The sequence below is a fragment of the Acanthopagrus latus genome, chromosome 21 (assembly GCF_904848185.1).
Source record: "Acanthopagrus latus isolate v.2019 chromosome 21, fAcaLat1.1, whole genome shotgun sequence".
Lineage (NCBI taxonomy): Eukaryota > Metazoa > Chordata > Actinopteri > Spariformes > Sparidae > Acanthopagrus > Acanthopagrus latus.
The window spans coordinates 26,906,471-26,925,097 of NC_051059.1; the positions used below are offsets into that span (position 1 = coordinate 26,906,471).

General features: G+C 47.8%; 1 protein-coding gene across 1 annotated transcript in view; it reads right to left on the minus strand.

Moving 5' to 3' along the window:
- The window catches only part of kcnq3 (potassium voltage-gated channel, KQT-like subfamily, member 3), a 77,857-nt gene extending 59,230 nt beyond the window's left edge, over positions 1-18,627 (minus strand). Inside the window, exons 1-2 of the mRNA XM_037082977.1 lie at positions 18,370-18,627; positions 17,419-17,866 (exon numbers count right to left, since the gene is read on the minus strand). Of these exons, the coding sequence (XP_036938872.1) occupies positions 17,419-17,732 (314 nt within the window). The 5' untranslated portion in view covers positions 17,733-17,866; positions 18,370-18,627. The remainder of the gene's footprint in view (positions 1-17,418; positions 17,867-18,369) is intronic.

Consider the following 18,627-nt stretch of genomic DNA (forward strand, 5'->3'; position numbering starts at 1 on the left):
TGCAGGTTTTGGACAAATCGAATGTTCACCTGATGATGTTGCTCAACTTAAACGTCAGAGGATCACCAGAGTCAGGAGGATCCATCTTCTGGGTAACATGACCGTCAACAGAACATTTCTCAGCATTTCATCCGATAGTTGGACTGACGTTTCCATCCTGCAGAGACACCAGGACGTCCAGCAGCCGTCTCATATCTGCATCAGTGGCTGTTTGACTCTCTGGTGTCACAGCGAGCACTGACGCTGCCTCTGTTGACTCTCAGCTCCTCAAAGCCTCGTAGAAAAAACATCTAAATCCCTCCTCACACACAGAGAGCTCCCTTCTGTCTCCTCACTGCCTAAAAAAGTGAGGAAGAAACAAACCCTGACGCAGCCAATCACCCGAGGTTTAATCGCCCGAGCATTCAGGAAGCAGGAAGCTCTATGTGGAGGCAGTCGAGGCTCTGGAGAAACCACGGAGGGATTGGAAACGATGCTCCATTACGGCCCTGCGAGAGCCGAGGGGGCAGAAAGGGTGGAACAAATGGTTCCTGGTGCAAAATAAAGCATGAATAAATGATGAGAGCGTCGTTCACACTGGAGCTAAGTGCTCTGTCAGCTGGAGACGAGGTCTGCAACCCAAGAATGCAGCGTTGTCCTGTGGTAACACCAAACCACAAGACTCCACCAGAACCAAAGTCCAAACCAGCGCACGCAAACGCACCAGCGCTCGGGCCAGTCAGACGGGAGCTTCCAGCTAACGGTACAGGGTTTACAGTTTCTCAACAGAAAGTGTAATTTGGTGTCAGACTGTGTGTTTACATGGAGGACGGCAGCCCGACTGTTCGCACAAGAACCTCACTGGTTTCAGGTTACAGGATTTAAAATCATTTAGATTAACTCACGTAATCAAAGTCAAATTAAACATGTACAGATGTAACGTACGTAAAAGTGGGTTGTACTTTTCTTGCCTGAACCGAACCAGCTGCGACCCATCGATGAAGGTCCGGCCCGCTCGTCACTGACACGCTGCAGCGGCCATGTTTTTCTGGTGTTTGAGGATGTGTTGGATGATCTGAACACTTAAAGGAACCGATCCTGGAGAACCGATCCTGGAGAACCGATCCTGGAGAACCGATCCTGGAGAACCGATCCTGGAGAACCGATCCTGGAGAACCTCAGCGCTGATATAAAGCATTCTGATAAACTTAGATAGACAAGACTTTCATGTTTGGGTGAACTGTTCCTTGAAAGTTGGGACAGACATTCGTTTGAACAAACCCAGAGGTTCTGCAGCTGGAATCAGATTGTCTTCTGCGATCCAGTCTGAGGAGACGGGTGGATTTTTTTTTTTTTTTAAAATGTCTTGATGCATCATTAAAATAAAAAAGAAAAAAAAAAAAAAAAAACGCCTCATCTGCCACAGACTCGGGAGCAGAGAGGTGAGGAAGCTTTTAAAGCCGGCCTGGGAGCCGCAGCCTGGTTAAATACCGTCTGGTCCAAACCACAGGCTGTCACTTTCCAAAATGGATCCAAAGGGGAAGAGAAGGCAGAGCGCGGCGTGAACAGCACACACACACACACACACACACACACACACACACACACACACACACACACACACACCCTGACACGCTGCAGCAGGGCTCCATTAGCTGTTAGCTTTCTACACAGGACACATTAGCCGCCATTACCACCTTATGATGCGTGTGTGTGTGTGTGTGTGTGTGTGTGTGTGTGTGTGTGTGTTTGTGTGGTCATTATTTAAAGGTACATTCTGCGGTTACGTTCCAGTGCCAATAAAACCTCTGAGCTGATCCTTGATTTGAGGAACGGTTTAATACGTGAATTGATCTTCACTGAATTGATCTGTGATGAGTGTTGACTGATCAACTCGTCAATGGAAGGAGACTGAATAGACAAACTATTCTGATAATCAATCGATCACTTTAAAGGTTAAATATTTGGGGCTTTCTCTTAAGAGAACCTGAAAATGAATTTGAAGATCTGCAGACGAGTTCTCTGAGGCTGCTACAGAGCTGCTTTGGGCTAAATGCTAATGCTAGCAACGTGATAACAACAATATTTTTTATATTAACGTCTGTCCAACACAGTCGGACGAGCACATAAAGGTTATCCTGGTACAGCTCTTGCTCAGCTGTTATTGGGCCACAGGGTGAAAATGGGCGGGACTTAGGAAGGGACCAATCGTGCGAGTGTGACGGTTCTCCTGACCCGTGGCTCAGAGGGTTTTAAGAGCTCTAACGGTCCTGAAGTGTTGACCTCAGCCTGATGCTTTTAACACAGCTGGGTACTTTTGGGTGAACAGTAAAAACAATATGTCTGCAGAACTTCCTGTGTCGGATCATCTTACAACACCAACCGACAACCTGCCAGCAACCAGAACACACTGTGGGTGTCACTGTCCAGCAGGAACATTTGCTTTATTCGCTGTATTCAACATTAGAAGATCCATTTTTTGTTGTTGTTGGACGATCAAGCGTTCGGTCAGTAAGCTGAAGGAACCCGTGTGAGGTCGGATGAGTTACTCGACATCATCACACGTACGTTCTCGATCACGGAATGATTCCTGTAATGTGCACGAACTCACACGAGTTACACAGCAAGAGAACACAGCTGCAGCGGCTAATTAACTGCACATTCATTGTTAACACAAACTGTGTCAGCCTTCCTCCAGAGAACACACACACACACACACACACACACACACACACACACGCACACACACAGTCAATCTTAATGCTCAGCTGTAGGTCAGGCAGGAAGATGCTAACACAGTTAGCATGGAGTGGCTCAGGCGAACCAGCAGCTTGCTAATGTCTCTAAATAGCCCAGACCTCGCTCTAATTGCTCCGAGCCCTCTGATTGGAGCAGCCCGCCGTACATCACGGGCTAATGAAGAGGAAGCTCTCGACAGAACCTGCAGAGTAATGACACCGAGCCAGACATGAACCAGCCATGATTCACAAACGGAGAGATTCAGGAGCGTATTCGCCGCTGATGATCTAATCCAGGGACTTTATTGAGGTAATAAGTCAGATTTTTACTGCCACCAGCTGAAAATGAGCGTAATATACTGAGACAACCGGGTCGCTCTGCTGCAGCGACAACGTGCTGCATCTCAGATTAAAGAGGAGAAGAGAGATTACACTCAGTTATGTTTATCAGGGGATGACTTGACCACCGAAACACAAAACTGAACTCCAGTGAGGTGAAGGAAGTTTCCACCATTTTCACATTTGTCCGTGTGTTTGAGAAAAAGAATCAAAATGAAAAGTAGATCACTTTAATATTAGATAAAAACACACAGCAGCGGCTTCGAACATGCAGAAAGAAACAAAACGAAAACGTTTCTATTTCATTTGGAGAGCATGTTTTCTCAGGCCTGAGCACAAAGCACAGCGGTATCAGCTGCTGGTCGTTCAGTTCTCTGACGAAACCACAACTTTGCTGGAGCAGATAGTATTCTGCGTGTAGGCGACACAATATCACAATGTAAGAATCACTCCAGGCCCACAGCAGAGTGTGGAGAACAAAACACCATCACTCACAGAAGAGACACACGTGGCTCCACAGCAGCAGGCTGCTGACCTCCGACGTAGGTCGCAGGCTTGAACAGTTATTTGTGATGCAGAGCAAAGTAATCGGGATCGATATGAACCCAATCAGGGAGAAAACAACAACTGCAGAAGAAGAAGAAGAGGAAGAAGAGGAAGAAGAAGAAGAAGCAGGATATCCAAGCTTGCATTGCATTTTCTTATTTTTGAAACTAAAACTTTTCTTTAAGATTTCTGACATTTCCAATCAGTTTTTCTCAGCCAGAACAAAAACAGTTGGATGAAAACACACCCAGCGACTCAACTACTAATTCTGGATCTGTGACACTTCCTGCACGCTGACGGGGAACCAATCAGAACCGTTCAAAGCTTTAAGCCTGTCATTTACCCTCACACTGATTTTCCTGGTGGGCCGCTCTTGTGTTTTAGCTCTTTCCTCTGTTCATACAGAACAAACATCACACAGCAGGGAGGCGACTCGCAGCCTTTGAGCGTTTGCATCATGAACCCTGAGGCCGGCGGCGCCCCGAGGCCGTCCTGACCCGCTTTCTCCAGAAACACACGATGAGGGAGCGGCAGAAGCTTCGTGGCAGCGCCTCCATCTTCCTCCTCTCAGACGCTCATCTATTAAATATGATATGAGATTTAAAAGCTCTTTTATACATTTATATTATTTGTGTCAACAGTGTGAACTCGTGCAGTTTGTCTGTCGGCCTTGATCAGGCAGCTGTGTAGCAGTTCTGACTGATTCTGGTGTCACAAGATAAATATTCTTCTGACGTGTAAGTTGTACGTCACTGTTCACGCAAACTTTGTCCTTCACGTCACGTCTCATGTTTACACCTACCCCAGTGGCGTTTTTTTTTTTTTTTTTTTTTTAAAGAAGTCATATTACACCTCCCCTTCTCACAGACAAGGCGGCAACCCGGCTGTGAGCGGCGCCCCCTGTCTGTCCTGTGCTGTACAGCGACGTGTGGGGGATCAAACGACGGTAAAACAGCTTCAGGGCGGTTTCATCTGTTTACTGTGCTCCTGACGATGGTGATCGGTCAGAGCTAACACGCTGCACACAGCTCTGTTAGATGACTCTCCGCTCTGCAGGCTAAATCTGTCCACCAACCACACACGGAGCTGCAGATCTGCTGCTCTCCACGACTCCCTGGTTCAGATCCACAGAGGCTCTGAGTCATCCCTCTGTGTTACTGGAAGTGGTGGGGGGGTGGAGAGGATTCGTAGATTGTCTCCAGCTTGTACACTTTAACTTTGTTGTCACCGCTGCAGGTGTGCAGTTTAACTAATCTGCTGCTTTAAATGAGCCACGGCGAGTGAATTAGTCTCACAGTTTATCTGCGTGTGAAGAAATCCTCTTATAATGTCACTTATGGAAACAGGAAGTGTTTAATAGATTATCACATATGAGACAATGACAGAGGAGTATTATCATATTGAGACAACATGTGCATTATTGAGATTATACATCCAATTATCTAATTAAATCAAACGTGATGTCATCTGAGGCTGCAACAAACGATTATATTTGTTATTCACTGATTGTCTGATTATTTTCTTGATTAATTGATTCATTGTTTATTTATAAATGTATAAAAATGTGAATATTGCTCATCACAGTTTCCCAGAAGCCAATGTGACACCGTCAGAGTGCTTCCACCCTCCCACCAGCCTGCAGGCCAACACCCGAAAACTCATTCATTGTTGAAGTGACAACAACAAAAAATCACGTTAATCGAACAATATTCGACTTCTGCTAAAAGCTGTTTGCTGAGAAGAAGAGGAGGGGGAGGAGAGAGTCGGTGCAGATCCAGAACTCATCAGATTCTGTTCTGATCCGGAGACGTTTACCGACAGGAGGACAGCTCAGAGACGACTTTCTAATTTCTGGGATTAAAAAGGAGATTTCTCACTCTTTCTTCACTCCTGTTTATCAGCCTGATCCGGAGGCTTTAAATCAACTACCTGACTGATCCCGTCAGCTCTGCCTTTGCTGTTTGTCATATTTTTCTTTAGCTCCATCTTTACTGAATCTGAAACTGCATCATCTTTCAAAGTTAAAATCACTGTGTTAAGTCAGAGGAGCTCCTGCAGAAGACGTGGAGACAACAAGATGAAGTCATTCAAAAGAGCTCCAGTCGAAGCTCAAGCGATGGAAAAACAAATGTTTCTTCAGGTTTATCTTACGTGCAAATAGAAAACTGGTCGAAGGAAACTCTCCTACAGACGGAGATACAAAGTGTCTCATAAGGACGCTCAGATCACCTGGTTGAACATGTTTCAACACGTCGCCACTCGAGACAAAATATCCTGTTTGTCAGATCAATCAGAGAAGTGATAATCATTAATCCCGCTCAGAGGCAGCGTCAGGTCGGACGGCAGCAGGTTATTTTTGCCGTCATCTTACAGGAAGTGGAGGAGGCCGGAGGACGCGCGCAGTCTGTGAAAATCACTGACACGGCAGATTCAGACGGGACTGAAATTACAGACGGTAATGATTCCCTCACCCGACTCCCCCCTCAGCCCTGATCCCTCCTGCAGGGCGTTAACTCCCCCGCCTCGGCCCCAACAGCTCCTCCCTGACAGACGTAGAGATGTACAACACACACACACACACACACACACAGTGGAGCGGAGACGTAGCTGAGGTTTGGTGGAGAAAGGGATTGTGGGATTGAAGAGGGGGGGTTTCCCTTTACAAAGGCCAGATCTGCTTTCTCCCCCCGGTAAGTTCATCCTCCTCAGGGTCCGACTGCTCCACCTGCAGCCCATCGATCTCTGTCTGCACGAGAGTCACGTATCAGATTAACCAGTCGGTGATGGAGGCGCTCCACTCGTGTGTGTGTGTGTGTGTGTGTGTGCGTGTGTGTGTGTGCTTGTGTGCTTCTGAGATCACATTATAAGATTAATAGAAGAAAATTGTCCTGTCTTAAAAATAAAGAAATCACACTACAGCTAGAACTGTCAGTGCCACTAATAATTCAAATACAGCTTAATGAAGTTCTCAAGGTCATTAACGTTCTCCAGAACCAACAGCTTGCTGGTACGCAGGATTATTTAGGACCCGACATCCCCCAAAACCAGGCCGGAAACCTCAGAGTGGCAGTCGGTTTCAGGGACGTCCTCACCAAGACTGGTAAAACCAACAACACCAGATATTACAGCACCTGTTCTGGTCGCAGCCGTCACAGATGAAGACGGACCGACACAAGGCTGGAAACGTCCCGTCAACCTCAACGTATCTGAGGTGTCTGAAACTTTAACCGTGAAGGGTTAGAACCTGGTGAGCGAGCTGATCTCTGAGGGCTTTTTTAAACAAAATTAGAAGGATGATCCGCCCGACACGCCCCCAAAAAAACCCAAATTCCTCCGTGTTCAAGTTGGTTTCAGGGCCGTTCACACCAAGAACAAAAACCTCCAGCAGTAGCTAAAAATGTGAGGTGGTTGGGATCACTTTCAGAGCGAGGTGATAAACGACAGAAACACTGAGAACGTTTACAGATCCATCGGTTAGTTTGATTTCATGGACATTAATCGACGAGGCGAGGCGGCTGATCTGTCCTCCGTTTACAGCCGCTGCAGTGGAAGGTGATGTGTGAGGAAAGTTCACCTGACGTTTAATGAAAAGTAAAACGTCCCAGGTTCAGGTCCTGACAGAGAGCCGTTATTACAAGTCCTTCCACATCTTCTCTCACCATCCCTCTGCTGTTTCTCCGAGCAATAAAGACGTGAGATGCAAACGCAGTTCATCAACTTCTCAGTAAACACAGAGCTGATGTCGACTGTGCAGAGCTCTGAGCGTGTCGCATCTGTGAGTCAGAACTGGATGAAATAAACCAGTTTTCAGTCAAAGAAACCAGCAGAAACTTCTCAAACCACTAATGACACATAAAACTGGTCCGAACCATTTGTCGAGCCAAAGGTAGGAAGCACTGACTCCTCAGAGGCTTCAGGTGAGGTGAGGAGGTACACATGAACATTCACAACGCTGCTTAAAAACAAACCTGCTGAACACATGAAGCTTTAATGTTGCTCGTTCTGCACCTGCCGCTCTGAAGCACGATCGCTGCTCTGCTGCGACAACATTAAAATGATCTGTCGAGCTGCGTGTTTATGCTGGAATCGGGCCGACGCGGCGGGTCAGAACCCACATCTGACCACCATCCATCCTCAGGCTGTGCGGTAATTATCAGACATCTTAAAGCTCTCTGCAGAAGTGGGACCCAGGAGGAGTGGGAACCATAAAACTATGAGTAATGCTTCCTCGTCGATGACACTCGCTGACATCACTTATTACTGTTTCCCAGCATCCGTCGTCCGAGCCGTAAAAACCTCATCACGTCCGAGACAAACGAGCGGAGGATCGTCGTTAACCACCTGCTAACCTGCAGCTGCACTCAAAACAAACTTTTCTTATTAAATCCTGGTAATTACTGTCAGCGGTGGAACTACACGAGCACTTTGTCAGGACACATTTCTGGACTCGTAGGTCGTTTTGAATCCTGTTGGAGGAAAGAAACATGCGAGTGAAGAGTTTCGTGTTCACAGCTCATCTGTCACACACACACAGCTGTTAATCCGTCTGTGAACCTCTATCTGCTAAATGAGACCAACTGCAGCGTCACACCGAACGTTTACAGTGAGGACGAGTCTGAAACGTTGTTCCGGCTCACTGACTCACACCTGAAGATTACAACATCCTGCTGCACAACCTGACGCTAATGAAACCTGACGGCATCGTTCTTACGCAGGCTGAGACCAGAGGCAAGCGGCCTCCGGGGGATGTTGGAGGTCGGAGCCTCCGGGCGCCACGAACATTACAGTCGTCTGAGTCCGGGGGAGGAAGAAGGGAAAGAAACGCCACAGCGGCGAGGAGGAGAAGATGGAGAGAGCAGAAAAGCGTCAGAGGGGGAAGTGTACAAATACTGATAACAGCAGGACAATTGGATTTGTTCTGGTGTTCGGGCTAATTGTGCTCCGGAGGAAGACAACACAGTGCATCCCCATGGCATCGTCACGGGAAAAAAAGCCAAATGAGCCGGACTGATGTGGATCAGAGGGGGCCTGAATCATCGATGAAATGAGCGATTGTCGAGCGTGACGCAAACACAAATAAAAAGATCATCGAAATCTGATCCGTCCTCTGGTCTGCAGAGCTGCTGCTGCTAAAACACTGAAGACGACCTCAGAGCTTCACTCAGGATCCTTCTGCTCTCTTTCTGCAGAGCTTTGGACCGAGTTTGTTGGAGTTCTCTGTGGAACGGCACACATTCAAACTTTTCATCCCTACAAGTCGACTCTCACATCCTCACCAGGGTCCCTGCAGCCCCCCGCTGAAGAAAACCTTTATTCTGTCACTCATAAAACCTCCTGATCCACCATCATGGAAGCCATTTCATCCTGCAGAGTGCTTTCTGACAGCAAAAACAACATGAAACCCTCACTAACCACTAATCACCTCCATCCAGCCAGCAAAAGGACTTTTTACTCATCTGTGCAGGCGGCATGAAAAGGTAAGAGGAAGAAGAGGAAGAAGAAGAAGAGGAAGAAGAAGAAGAGGAGGAAGGTGTTTATCATGTTTCATGACAGTCCTGTTCAGTCTGCAGCAGTCACATGGAGGCTCTGGCAGCAGCAGCAGCAGCAGCAGCAGCAGCAGCAGCAGCTCCGTCACCTCGGCTCACAGCCAGCTCAGTGGGAGTGACTTCCAAATGAACATGTAACTTCAGAGACTGTCAGAGCGACTGCAGGCTCGCCAAACTGGTTCTGGTGCAGGACGAACAGCTGTTCCTCATGTGTAGCAGTGATCCAGGCCTGCAGCACTGATCCAGGACCAGCTGTTCATCAGGCCTAAACATACCAGTTATGTGGAGATGAGCTGGAGGACGTTGTGCTCCGTCAGCTCCATCGACCCTTCAGCAACTAATACAGTTCACAGTTCTTGTATATTTCCCATATTTATGTTGTTTTATAAGAAAACATCTGGAGCCAAGTCAACTCCTCCTCCCACCTGTAAGACTCGGTGTGAGATGTTAACTGAGCCTCTGTGATTTATCTCGTCTGTCCACAGAGTCGAATCTCCCACTGATGCAACATTTGCTGCAGATTAATGTCATTACGCTAAATGACCACAACCACAGAGTCCATTATGAGCCCGGAGCTGAACCCATGATGGCTCAACACAAACAGAGTGAGCTTTATAAAAGAGACTGTTTTCATTCAGTCACGTTGCTCATGAAGCAGAAATCCCTGATCGATCTAAAAAATACCTTCTGCATCAAATCTAAAAACACAAATCTCTTGTTGTCGCTCACCTGAGATCATGAGACTTGAACCTCGTCAGCTCTTTAACTCTGAACACTAACAGCTCCACCCGAACGTTAAACTTCTAAACTTTCAGCATGACGACTCTGAGTCTGGTCATGGACTTTCATCTGCCTCAGATGTTAAATATTGTGCTGGAGCCTGTCTGTCACTCAGCATCGGATTTATTGATTCGTGGATTTCACTTTGTTCGTGTTCGCACGCAAAATAAATCCAGCAGATCTGAAGAGTCGCTGCTTGTGTTCAGTGACAGAAACATTCAGGCTGAAGCAGCTGAGGTGAGTTTAAACGCACCATCTTTAATTCACCGGGAGCCTTCAGCCGCGGAGGAAACAAGCCGTGAACAGAACCGCGGACGGCTTCTTTATATCGAACTCTCTGGAACTCAGTGTGGAAGTTCTGCTGTCGCTGCATGAAAATGGTGAGTCTACAGAAACGTGTGTTTCAGGACGGACAGAACAACTTACACAGCTCTTTCTGCAGATTTTGCTCCGAGGATCAAACCGTCAGCCTCTGAACAACAAGCTGAGGCATGAAACTGTCAGCTGTGCTTCACAGAGAGACACTTTGACTAATCTCAAGGCTCCAGACTTCACTGATATCCTCCATCTGATCTGTCAGATATTAAAGATAATCACCAGACCTGCAGCCAGCAGCCGAGACGTGAGCTTTAAGACGGCCATCTGCTTTAACTTGTGAAGCTCAATTAACTCCTCGCACTCAGCGCTTTTCCCCGCTGTCGTGTACCGCGACCAAATGACTCCGCTGCAGAATGCTATTTAGAGTCGCTAATTGCTAATGAGCGCTGGTAGCCCCTAATGAGCTGCACACATCGCTCCCAGTCTCCAACACCACCGTGACGGTTTCAGCTGCGTCTGTTTGACCCCAGCGAGAGTCAGAAAGAGTTCAGTGTCAGGACGATGACGCCTGCTGTCATCTGTAGTCTGTGACACGGATTCATGAGTCACATTATCACTGAGCTACTGTCTCATACAGTCTATTAACAATAACAGGGGAGGATGAAAGAGGAGACAAAAGAGGGGAAAGAAGAAGGAAGGAGGGACATTTTCATCTGAGGAGAATCTGTTGACAAGTAAGAGACGCCAAGACCTGCTGGATTCAGACTGTTTATAAAGACGAGAGACTGACAGGAAACAGAGAAGAAGAAGAAGAAGAAGAAGAAGAAGAAAGAGATGATGAGGGAGCAGAAGAAGACCCGTCGTTGCTCGTTACATCTTTTCCTTTCTATCTTTCTGGTTCAGACAAACTAAAGGTCAGGAACTGTGAAATTATCAGAAATGTATTCGTATCCTGTCACATCCTGCAACATCTGTGACAGAGGCTGGTTCTGACCGCGACTGTCCATCAGAACCGTGTGGACAGAACCGATGTGAGTTTGTTTGTCTGCACAGTGAACGGATCCTCCAGCTGCTCCTGTTCGGACCTCTCCTCTGTCGGACAGACATGAACTCTGGGGTCATGAAATGCCAACATCTGTGTGCAGCTGTTGAGGCGACACAACTGGATCCTGAAGTCTCGACAAAGGTTCTATCCAGGCTGTTTTGCAAGCGGCAGCACATTTCTTCACTCGAACACAAAGATTCATTAAGTCTGCAGCCGGTTTCCTCCTGCTGTGACAGAACCATCCAGACCCAGCACAAAACCAGGACACCTCATTTCACCACGAGCGCTTTGCCGGTGGACGTCTGCTGCACGCGTGACGTGTTGCTCAGAGACGGGAGACGGATGTGACGTTAATCTCAAGCAGATCCAGACGGTTCTGATGGACATTCGCGGTCAGAACCAGCAGAATTTGATATTGAATCATTTCCAATATTCTCTAAAGGTCCGATTTGCCAGAACACGAATGAGACTTTCTGCTCAAAAGAAGTTTCTGTGGTCTCTGTCCATGGTGCTGAAATCTCTCCACGGTCCACAGCAGAACCTGAAGCTCGTCTCAAGTAGCAATAATCTGTAAGAACGTTCTCACGCAGGGATTAAAACCCTGAGACTCCCTCCATTTGGCTAGAACTGAAGAAGGTGGAACATCTTCAACACGTCCACTGTTTCATACCCTGATGAAACCTTCAAGGTCGAAATCAGTCGTGTTTCATTGTTCTGTAAATCTAACCCAAGTGTTTCTGCATGGTAGACAGATGTATCCTTCACTAAAGCGGCACGCTGTGTAGTAAACTACAAAATGTCATAAACTACATCTGAGTGGGAGAAATATTCAGGAACGGACACTTGAACAACAGAAAGAGACGCTGTGCACAACTTCTGCTCTCAGATCAGTGTTGGATGTTAAATGCCTCCACGATCGCCGTCCTGGTCTGAAGCGATTAACCCGTGTCGGTCAACATCAGCCTCGTTTGTTTCAGCAGGATGACAATGCATGTCTGACATTAATCCAGAGAGCCTGAGGGGGCTGGAGAGCTGCCTCCACCTGCAGAGGAGCGTGTAATCCTTCACACTGATCTGAGAGCAGGAACATCACCAACGCTGACAACACCAGGTTTCCACCGGACAGCCGGGATGTGCCCCAAAAAACCAACAACATCAACATTCTGGAGAAGTGAGGGGCGGGGAGGGGCGAGAGACATAACCATCAACAGAGAGAGAGAGAGAGAGATGGGAATTATACAGCCGTGCATTCTGGGAAGCTGCCGTCCTGTCAGGCCTGTCTGGATGCCAGGACGAGGCCAAGGTTCACCGCTGATCTGCCACCGAAACTGCTGATGCCGAACATCTCGTGTTTCCCGATCTGTCTCTGTTGATCTCTCTCTCTCTCCCTGCTTTCACACATGCTCGCTCTACCTGACTCTCAGCCTCCGCTGCAGATCTGGTTTCACTCTCTCTCTCTCTCTCCGGGGTTGTTATGGTAACTACATTTTGGTACCACAGTCCTTCAGTCCTGGAAGAGGAGCTCAAATCTGATACTGAAATTCCTTCACAGTGTCACCTCCCAAAACCAGTCACCAGAATGCATGCTGGGAAAACGCTTCAGCAGAATCTTTACATTTTTTTTGTTCAGCATTTCCTTTGTTGACATTTAGTTTATTTTGTTGACTCATGAGACTACAGGCTGTCAGACTCCTCTGAGATACAGAGTGCCATCAGGAGCTAGCTGGTTAGCATGCTAACTTCAGAAGACATCTCTGAATCCACTTCAGAGCGTCTCACAATCGCAGTCAGCTGCTGTAACACACTGCTAGACCGTGCAGCTCTCTCTCAATCCTCTTTTTAGACGTATTAAAATAAACTTTTCCTCGCTCTGCCGGGGACGCCCTGGAACCTCCTCAGGGGCCGCCGGTGTTTCCTGAACCACGCCAGGGAATTAAAGTGATCCCGTCCTCCGGCTGATATTTAAAAAAACCCTGCTGAGAAAAAAGGCCCGCCAGCCAAAATTCAATTATTTGGGTTATCAGTCAAACTTGTTAAATAGACATTTTGACCTGTCGGATTGAAGTGAAGCCCGACTCGGGATGAATCCTCTGAAACAAGCCCCACATGTTCGACTTGACGACCTTGAATCACGTCTTTATTTCTGTACAGGCGTCTCGCTGAGTTATTCCGAGGGAATAAGTCGGAAGAATCCTCAGAGTTTCCAGGAGTTAAATTCTCCTCTTGTTTCTGTCTCCACCTCCTCACACGTCTGTGTTTGTCTTCTCGTCTTTATGTCCGTCCACCCATCTGCTGCTGCGCTTTAATCCCCGTCCCACTTCCCTCTGCTTCCTATACATGTGTCACGTTGAAGAGTTGCCTATGCATCATAATCTGTGGGTGAAGTGTGTGAGTAACGCTTCCCCTGCTGTCAACACACACCGCTGAAGTGCTGTTGAGCAAGACACTTAACAGCCGAGAGCTGAACGCGAGTTTAAAGCTGCGGCAGTAAATAAATTAGCATTTATGTAAATAGGTTAATGATTATAATTTGAAAGGATCGGTTCATACAAATAATCCACTGTTTATTTTCTGTCTCCAGGCAGACTTAACGGATCCGACCAAACATCCACACGTTTGGGTCGGTGGTTCTGTCCAGACCAGGGCTGCAACGACTGCATTGATTTTTGACAGAGTGAGGAAACGTCTCAGTTTCACGGTTTCAAAATAAAAAACATAAATTCATTTCACAAAACTCTGAACGTATAAAATCACATCTGACAGGTTTTATTGTGTTTATGTTTTTAGAGCTTATTTCACTTTTCACTGCACGTGAATCTGTAAACTATCACAGAGCTTGATGCAGGTTCTTTACTCGAGCACTTAGATTTTCCACTCCATCTATTCTACCTTCCAGATTCACATTATTTTACTGTTTACAGGCTTTTAACTGTGACGTGTTGCCAGGCAGAGAGTTTTGTGGGTGGGACTTATTGTGGGAGGAAGCTGCGTCACTCACACTGGACAAAGACTCGACAACCAAAGTCAAGTTTGTTTGACGAGCTGATTACTTTCTTGGCACGGTGCAGTCTGAGGAGTTTCAACTCAAAACAAGGCACAAAAAAGCCAGTAAAGTGACTCATGTGTTGTGTGTTCTGTACAGCAGGTGACCGGCTCAGGTGATGTGAGTGCAGACCAGCGGGGAACCAGGGAGGAGGGACAGGAGTGCTTCAGTCCAGCGCTCGTTGTCAGCGCATAAAACCAACGATGTTCTAATCTAAATGATCCAGATGTGACAGTCCAACAGTGGCAGAGCCGTCAGAACAGACACTGGTGACAGGACCGATAATCACGACGAAGATAATTGTGGATAAAGTCGAGAGGTCGGTGACGGACACGTGTCTCAGTGCAGAACGTCGGATCCTGCAGGAAACACTCAGCGCTGCTCTCAGCTCCTCACACAGTCCTGCTGAATTATAAAACACACTTTCTGCTGCCTTCATGAAATATATTCGCTGATATCAATAATGAATTTCACACTTTGGCTCGTTAATTTCTGTGTACACACACGGTTCTGGTGGAAAAAGCTGCTGATTGCAGTCAGATATTCCATATTTATTTATTTAAAGGTGACAGAAGATTAACAAAGATTAAAACAAACTATCTGAGGTCGGAGTTCTCAGAGAAAATGTTCTGAGTGTTTTCTTTATGAGATACACACTCAGCAGTCAGTTCACCTCCACCTGCTGCTGACATCACTCTCCTTGATGACATCATAAGTCAGAGACGAGCTCTGCACGCTTCGATTCGTCACTTCCTGTGGCGGCGCGGTGCAGCTGTGTGTTTGATGTTTACAGGCTGGATTTCTACACGTCACTTGATGCTCCGCGCCGCTCTGACGCCAGCAGCACATACGGAGCGGCCATATTGGAAGATACATATGTCGCTGCTGCGGAGAAACATGCGTGCTGCCAGTCGAACACGAGAGCAGCCGAGGGATGAGTCAGAGTGTGTTTCCTCTCTCATCTTTCAGTTAATGAGCCCAGACGAGGAAAATAAACGGTCGTGTCGGTCAGAAGACGAGAACGTCTCCGAGTGTTTCTGCCCTGAGTTCAGACTGTCAGGCAGGAGGAGGTTTCTACTGACAACGGAGCTGATTGTAAACCTCTCGGTCAGCGTCAGAACTACGTGATTTATCCCTAAACAAGGTTTTCACTAGAATCTGGGAACAATATTTATGCTGAATCTTAAACAAACCGGACGTGAACAAGAATCCCTGAAATATTCTGTGATTAGAGATATTTACTGAGCAGAACGTTTTCAACAACTGAAGATGAAATGAAACGAGCTGATGAAGAAAAAGACTCAGCCGACAGATGTTCGCTCAGAGTTCAGCTACAATCCCGTCGTTTGGACCGGCAGTGAATTCTGAGACGGACCGGACAGCGACAGGACAGGAGAGCTGAAACGGCTCCGAATCAGGAAGAACATTAAATACTGATAATGACACAAACATCAGCATCGTCCAATCAGCTCGCAGACCTCTGCAGCGGCAGCGATCATCACGTCCAGGGTGAGACTATTATTCGCAGCCCGACTGGATCCAGCAGGATTCATCACTGAGCAGCAGATCAGAACGTGGACTTCAGACGAACACGGAGCCGGACGAGCTTCAGCTCATCAGCTCGTGTTTCTGCCCTCGTGCAGACGCTCGTCAACATATTTAGAAAAGAATCAGACGATGTGAATCATGAGGAGACAATTAACTTCATCTTACAGCCGTGTTGCTTCACAGAAGTTAAGAGAAGAATTTTTTTACTGAGCTGGTTTTTGGTGGTTTGTGGGTCGAAGACGTCCGGATGTCTGAAATGTTTAACTTATGATCTGCAGATTCATTTCACAACTAATCATTCAGTCGACAAAATCCTAAAACAAACAAGACATCTTCCAGAGGCCGAGATGACGTCTTCAAATGTCGAGGAAGTTTCAGTGGTTGTTGATTCTGGCGCCTCCTCTGGACAAGAGAGGGACGACAGTCTGACAGACGAGTGACGGAGAAACACTCAGATTTAATAAAGACATTAACACAATGTTGTACCCTGAAAAACATGAAGACACTAAAGGTGTTCGTAGTTTGTTTGGTAAGTGTATCGAGATGTTCTGACAAGAAACTCGGCAAACAGACTCGTTAAGATTTGATCTGTTTTAGAGTCACAGACGAGGAAGTTTTCTCTATTTTTGCAACAAAAGTTAAGGAAAGTTAATGATCAACTGTGTGAAGTGGAAACGGCGTCACATTAGGCAGTAGGAAATTAGAGACGTATATCTGTAGAGAAGCGCGATATGGATTTCTTTCAGCCGATACGATAACCGATAATCACCTGACTCTCACAGCCGATACGCGACATCAGCGAGCTTCTTCTTCTCTGTTTTTATTGGCTGCTCACACAACAGCTTTAAAGGTGCAGACAGCCACCTGCACAGGTTAAGCCAACAAATTACATTTATTTATCTGCCAACAACCGATCATGTAAATGTTCCAGTATCGGGCTGATTCCTGCATCCCTTTATTTTATTTTATTTTATTTTATTTTATTTTTTTTTTGACAAGAATCAGCACGTTTCAGCTCCTGGACGTCTGAAAACTCTTAGTTCAGTTGTTTTTTGTTTGTTTTTTTCCTGATACTTCACACACCTACTCCCTCCACACACTGTGACACCGGCGGAGCGGGTCCAGTTCTCTCTGAGGTACCAAACAAACAATTCAGGACAAACGTCCCCTGTGAGCTGCTGCACCACAGAGAGAGTCCACTGTTTCATCAGCCATCTGCTGGAGCTCCGCTTATGTAAGTTTGGTGGGTTTAAGTGGTTCACACACACACACACACACACACACAGCAGAGGAGCAGAGGTCAGGAGGAAACTCACGGCCTCTCTCATCCAGCAGCTTCATTAATGGACCGAACCTTGCAGCCACTCAGTGAGTCCAGTGGTCCGGACACACACACACACACACACACACACACACACACACACACACACACACACACACACACACACACACACACACACACACACACACACTGTGTTTCCTCCTCCAGCTGCTCAGTTCAGGAACAAGTTGTGTAAAAACATCTCATGTACTCACACGAACGCGTGGTAGAGCAGCGCCCATCCTCTCGGCCTCTCCAGCGCGTCGTACAGCAGGTTCTGGATCCTCCTCTTGCGGATGTTATTCCTCTTGGCCGGCCGGGTGTAGTTCAGGGGGGTCTTGGCCAGCAGCCCGATGCCGATGCCCTGAGAGCCCCGCTTGTAGTCATCCCGGCCCGAAGCCACCAGCAGCAGGGCGCCATCCTTGTCCGCTCCGCCGGTTCCGTGGTCCAGTAAGTCCCCGTGAGAAGCGCCGGAGCTCTTCTTGTGCTCCTCCGAGCCGCTAGCGACGGTCCTGGACCGGAGCCCCATGGTCAGTGCTGGATGCCCGCTGTGGGCAGCATGCCATGATCCGGGCGCTGGATCCGGAGACACCCCCCCTTCTTCAGCCGCGGGTCATCTAAGGATGTGGTCGCCGGCGCGAAGGGAGGTGCTCAGCGATCTGACTGGAAAACAGAGAAAAGGTGGAGGAGGAGGAGGAGGAGGAGGAGGAAGAGGAGGAGGAAGAGGAAGAGAGGAGCAGAGCGTTACATCCTGGATTTTTTGGGGGGAACCATCTGAGAGCAGAAACCTGCCGAGATATTCAGGAGGATGGTGCGTAAAACAACCAAACCCGCTCCACGCCCTGATTATAAAACAGCAGCGGGACCACAGAGACACAACACCGGGGGGAGAGCGGCGCAAAGTCGGATAAACTCACTGGAGACCCGCGGGGGGGAACTGGATCTTTACACGACAAGACGCGATCCAACAACAGATTCCTGTCAATCAATTAGAAAAATCCAACACGCAACAAATGCACACTTGCCTTAAAAACACACCCGCACAGTGAGACACAAAGACCACGCAGCTGCATCCCGCACAGACACACACACACACACACACACACACACACACACACACAGGAGGAAGACAGAAACCAGCTCCCAGCAGCCGCACCGAGACCTACCGGCAGCTGCTCCCGTGCATGGCGCGTGTCTCCGGGGCTCCCAGCCTCCATCCACCTGCAGAGGGAGCGGTGCTGAGGCTGAGACTGAGGCTGAGGCTGAGGCGGAGGAGGAGGAGGAGGAGGAGGCGGAGGAGGAGGATGGAGAGCGGAGATGCTGCGTGAAGGAGGTCGATACTCAAACTGAACCGGAGGAGAGAGAGAGAGAGAATCAGGATTTCATCACCGGGAGCGCAGACGTGACGTGCGCGCGCACAATCA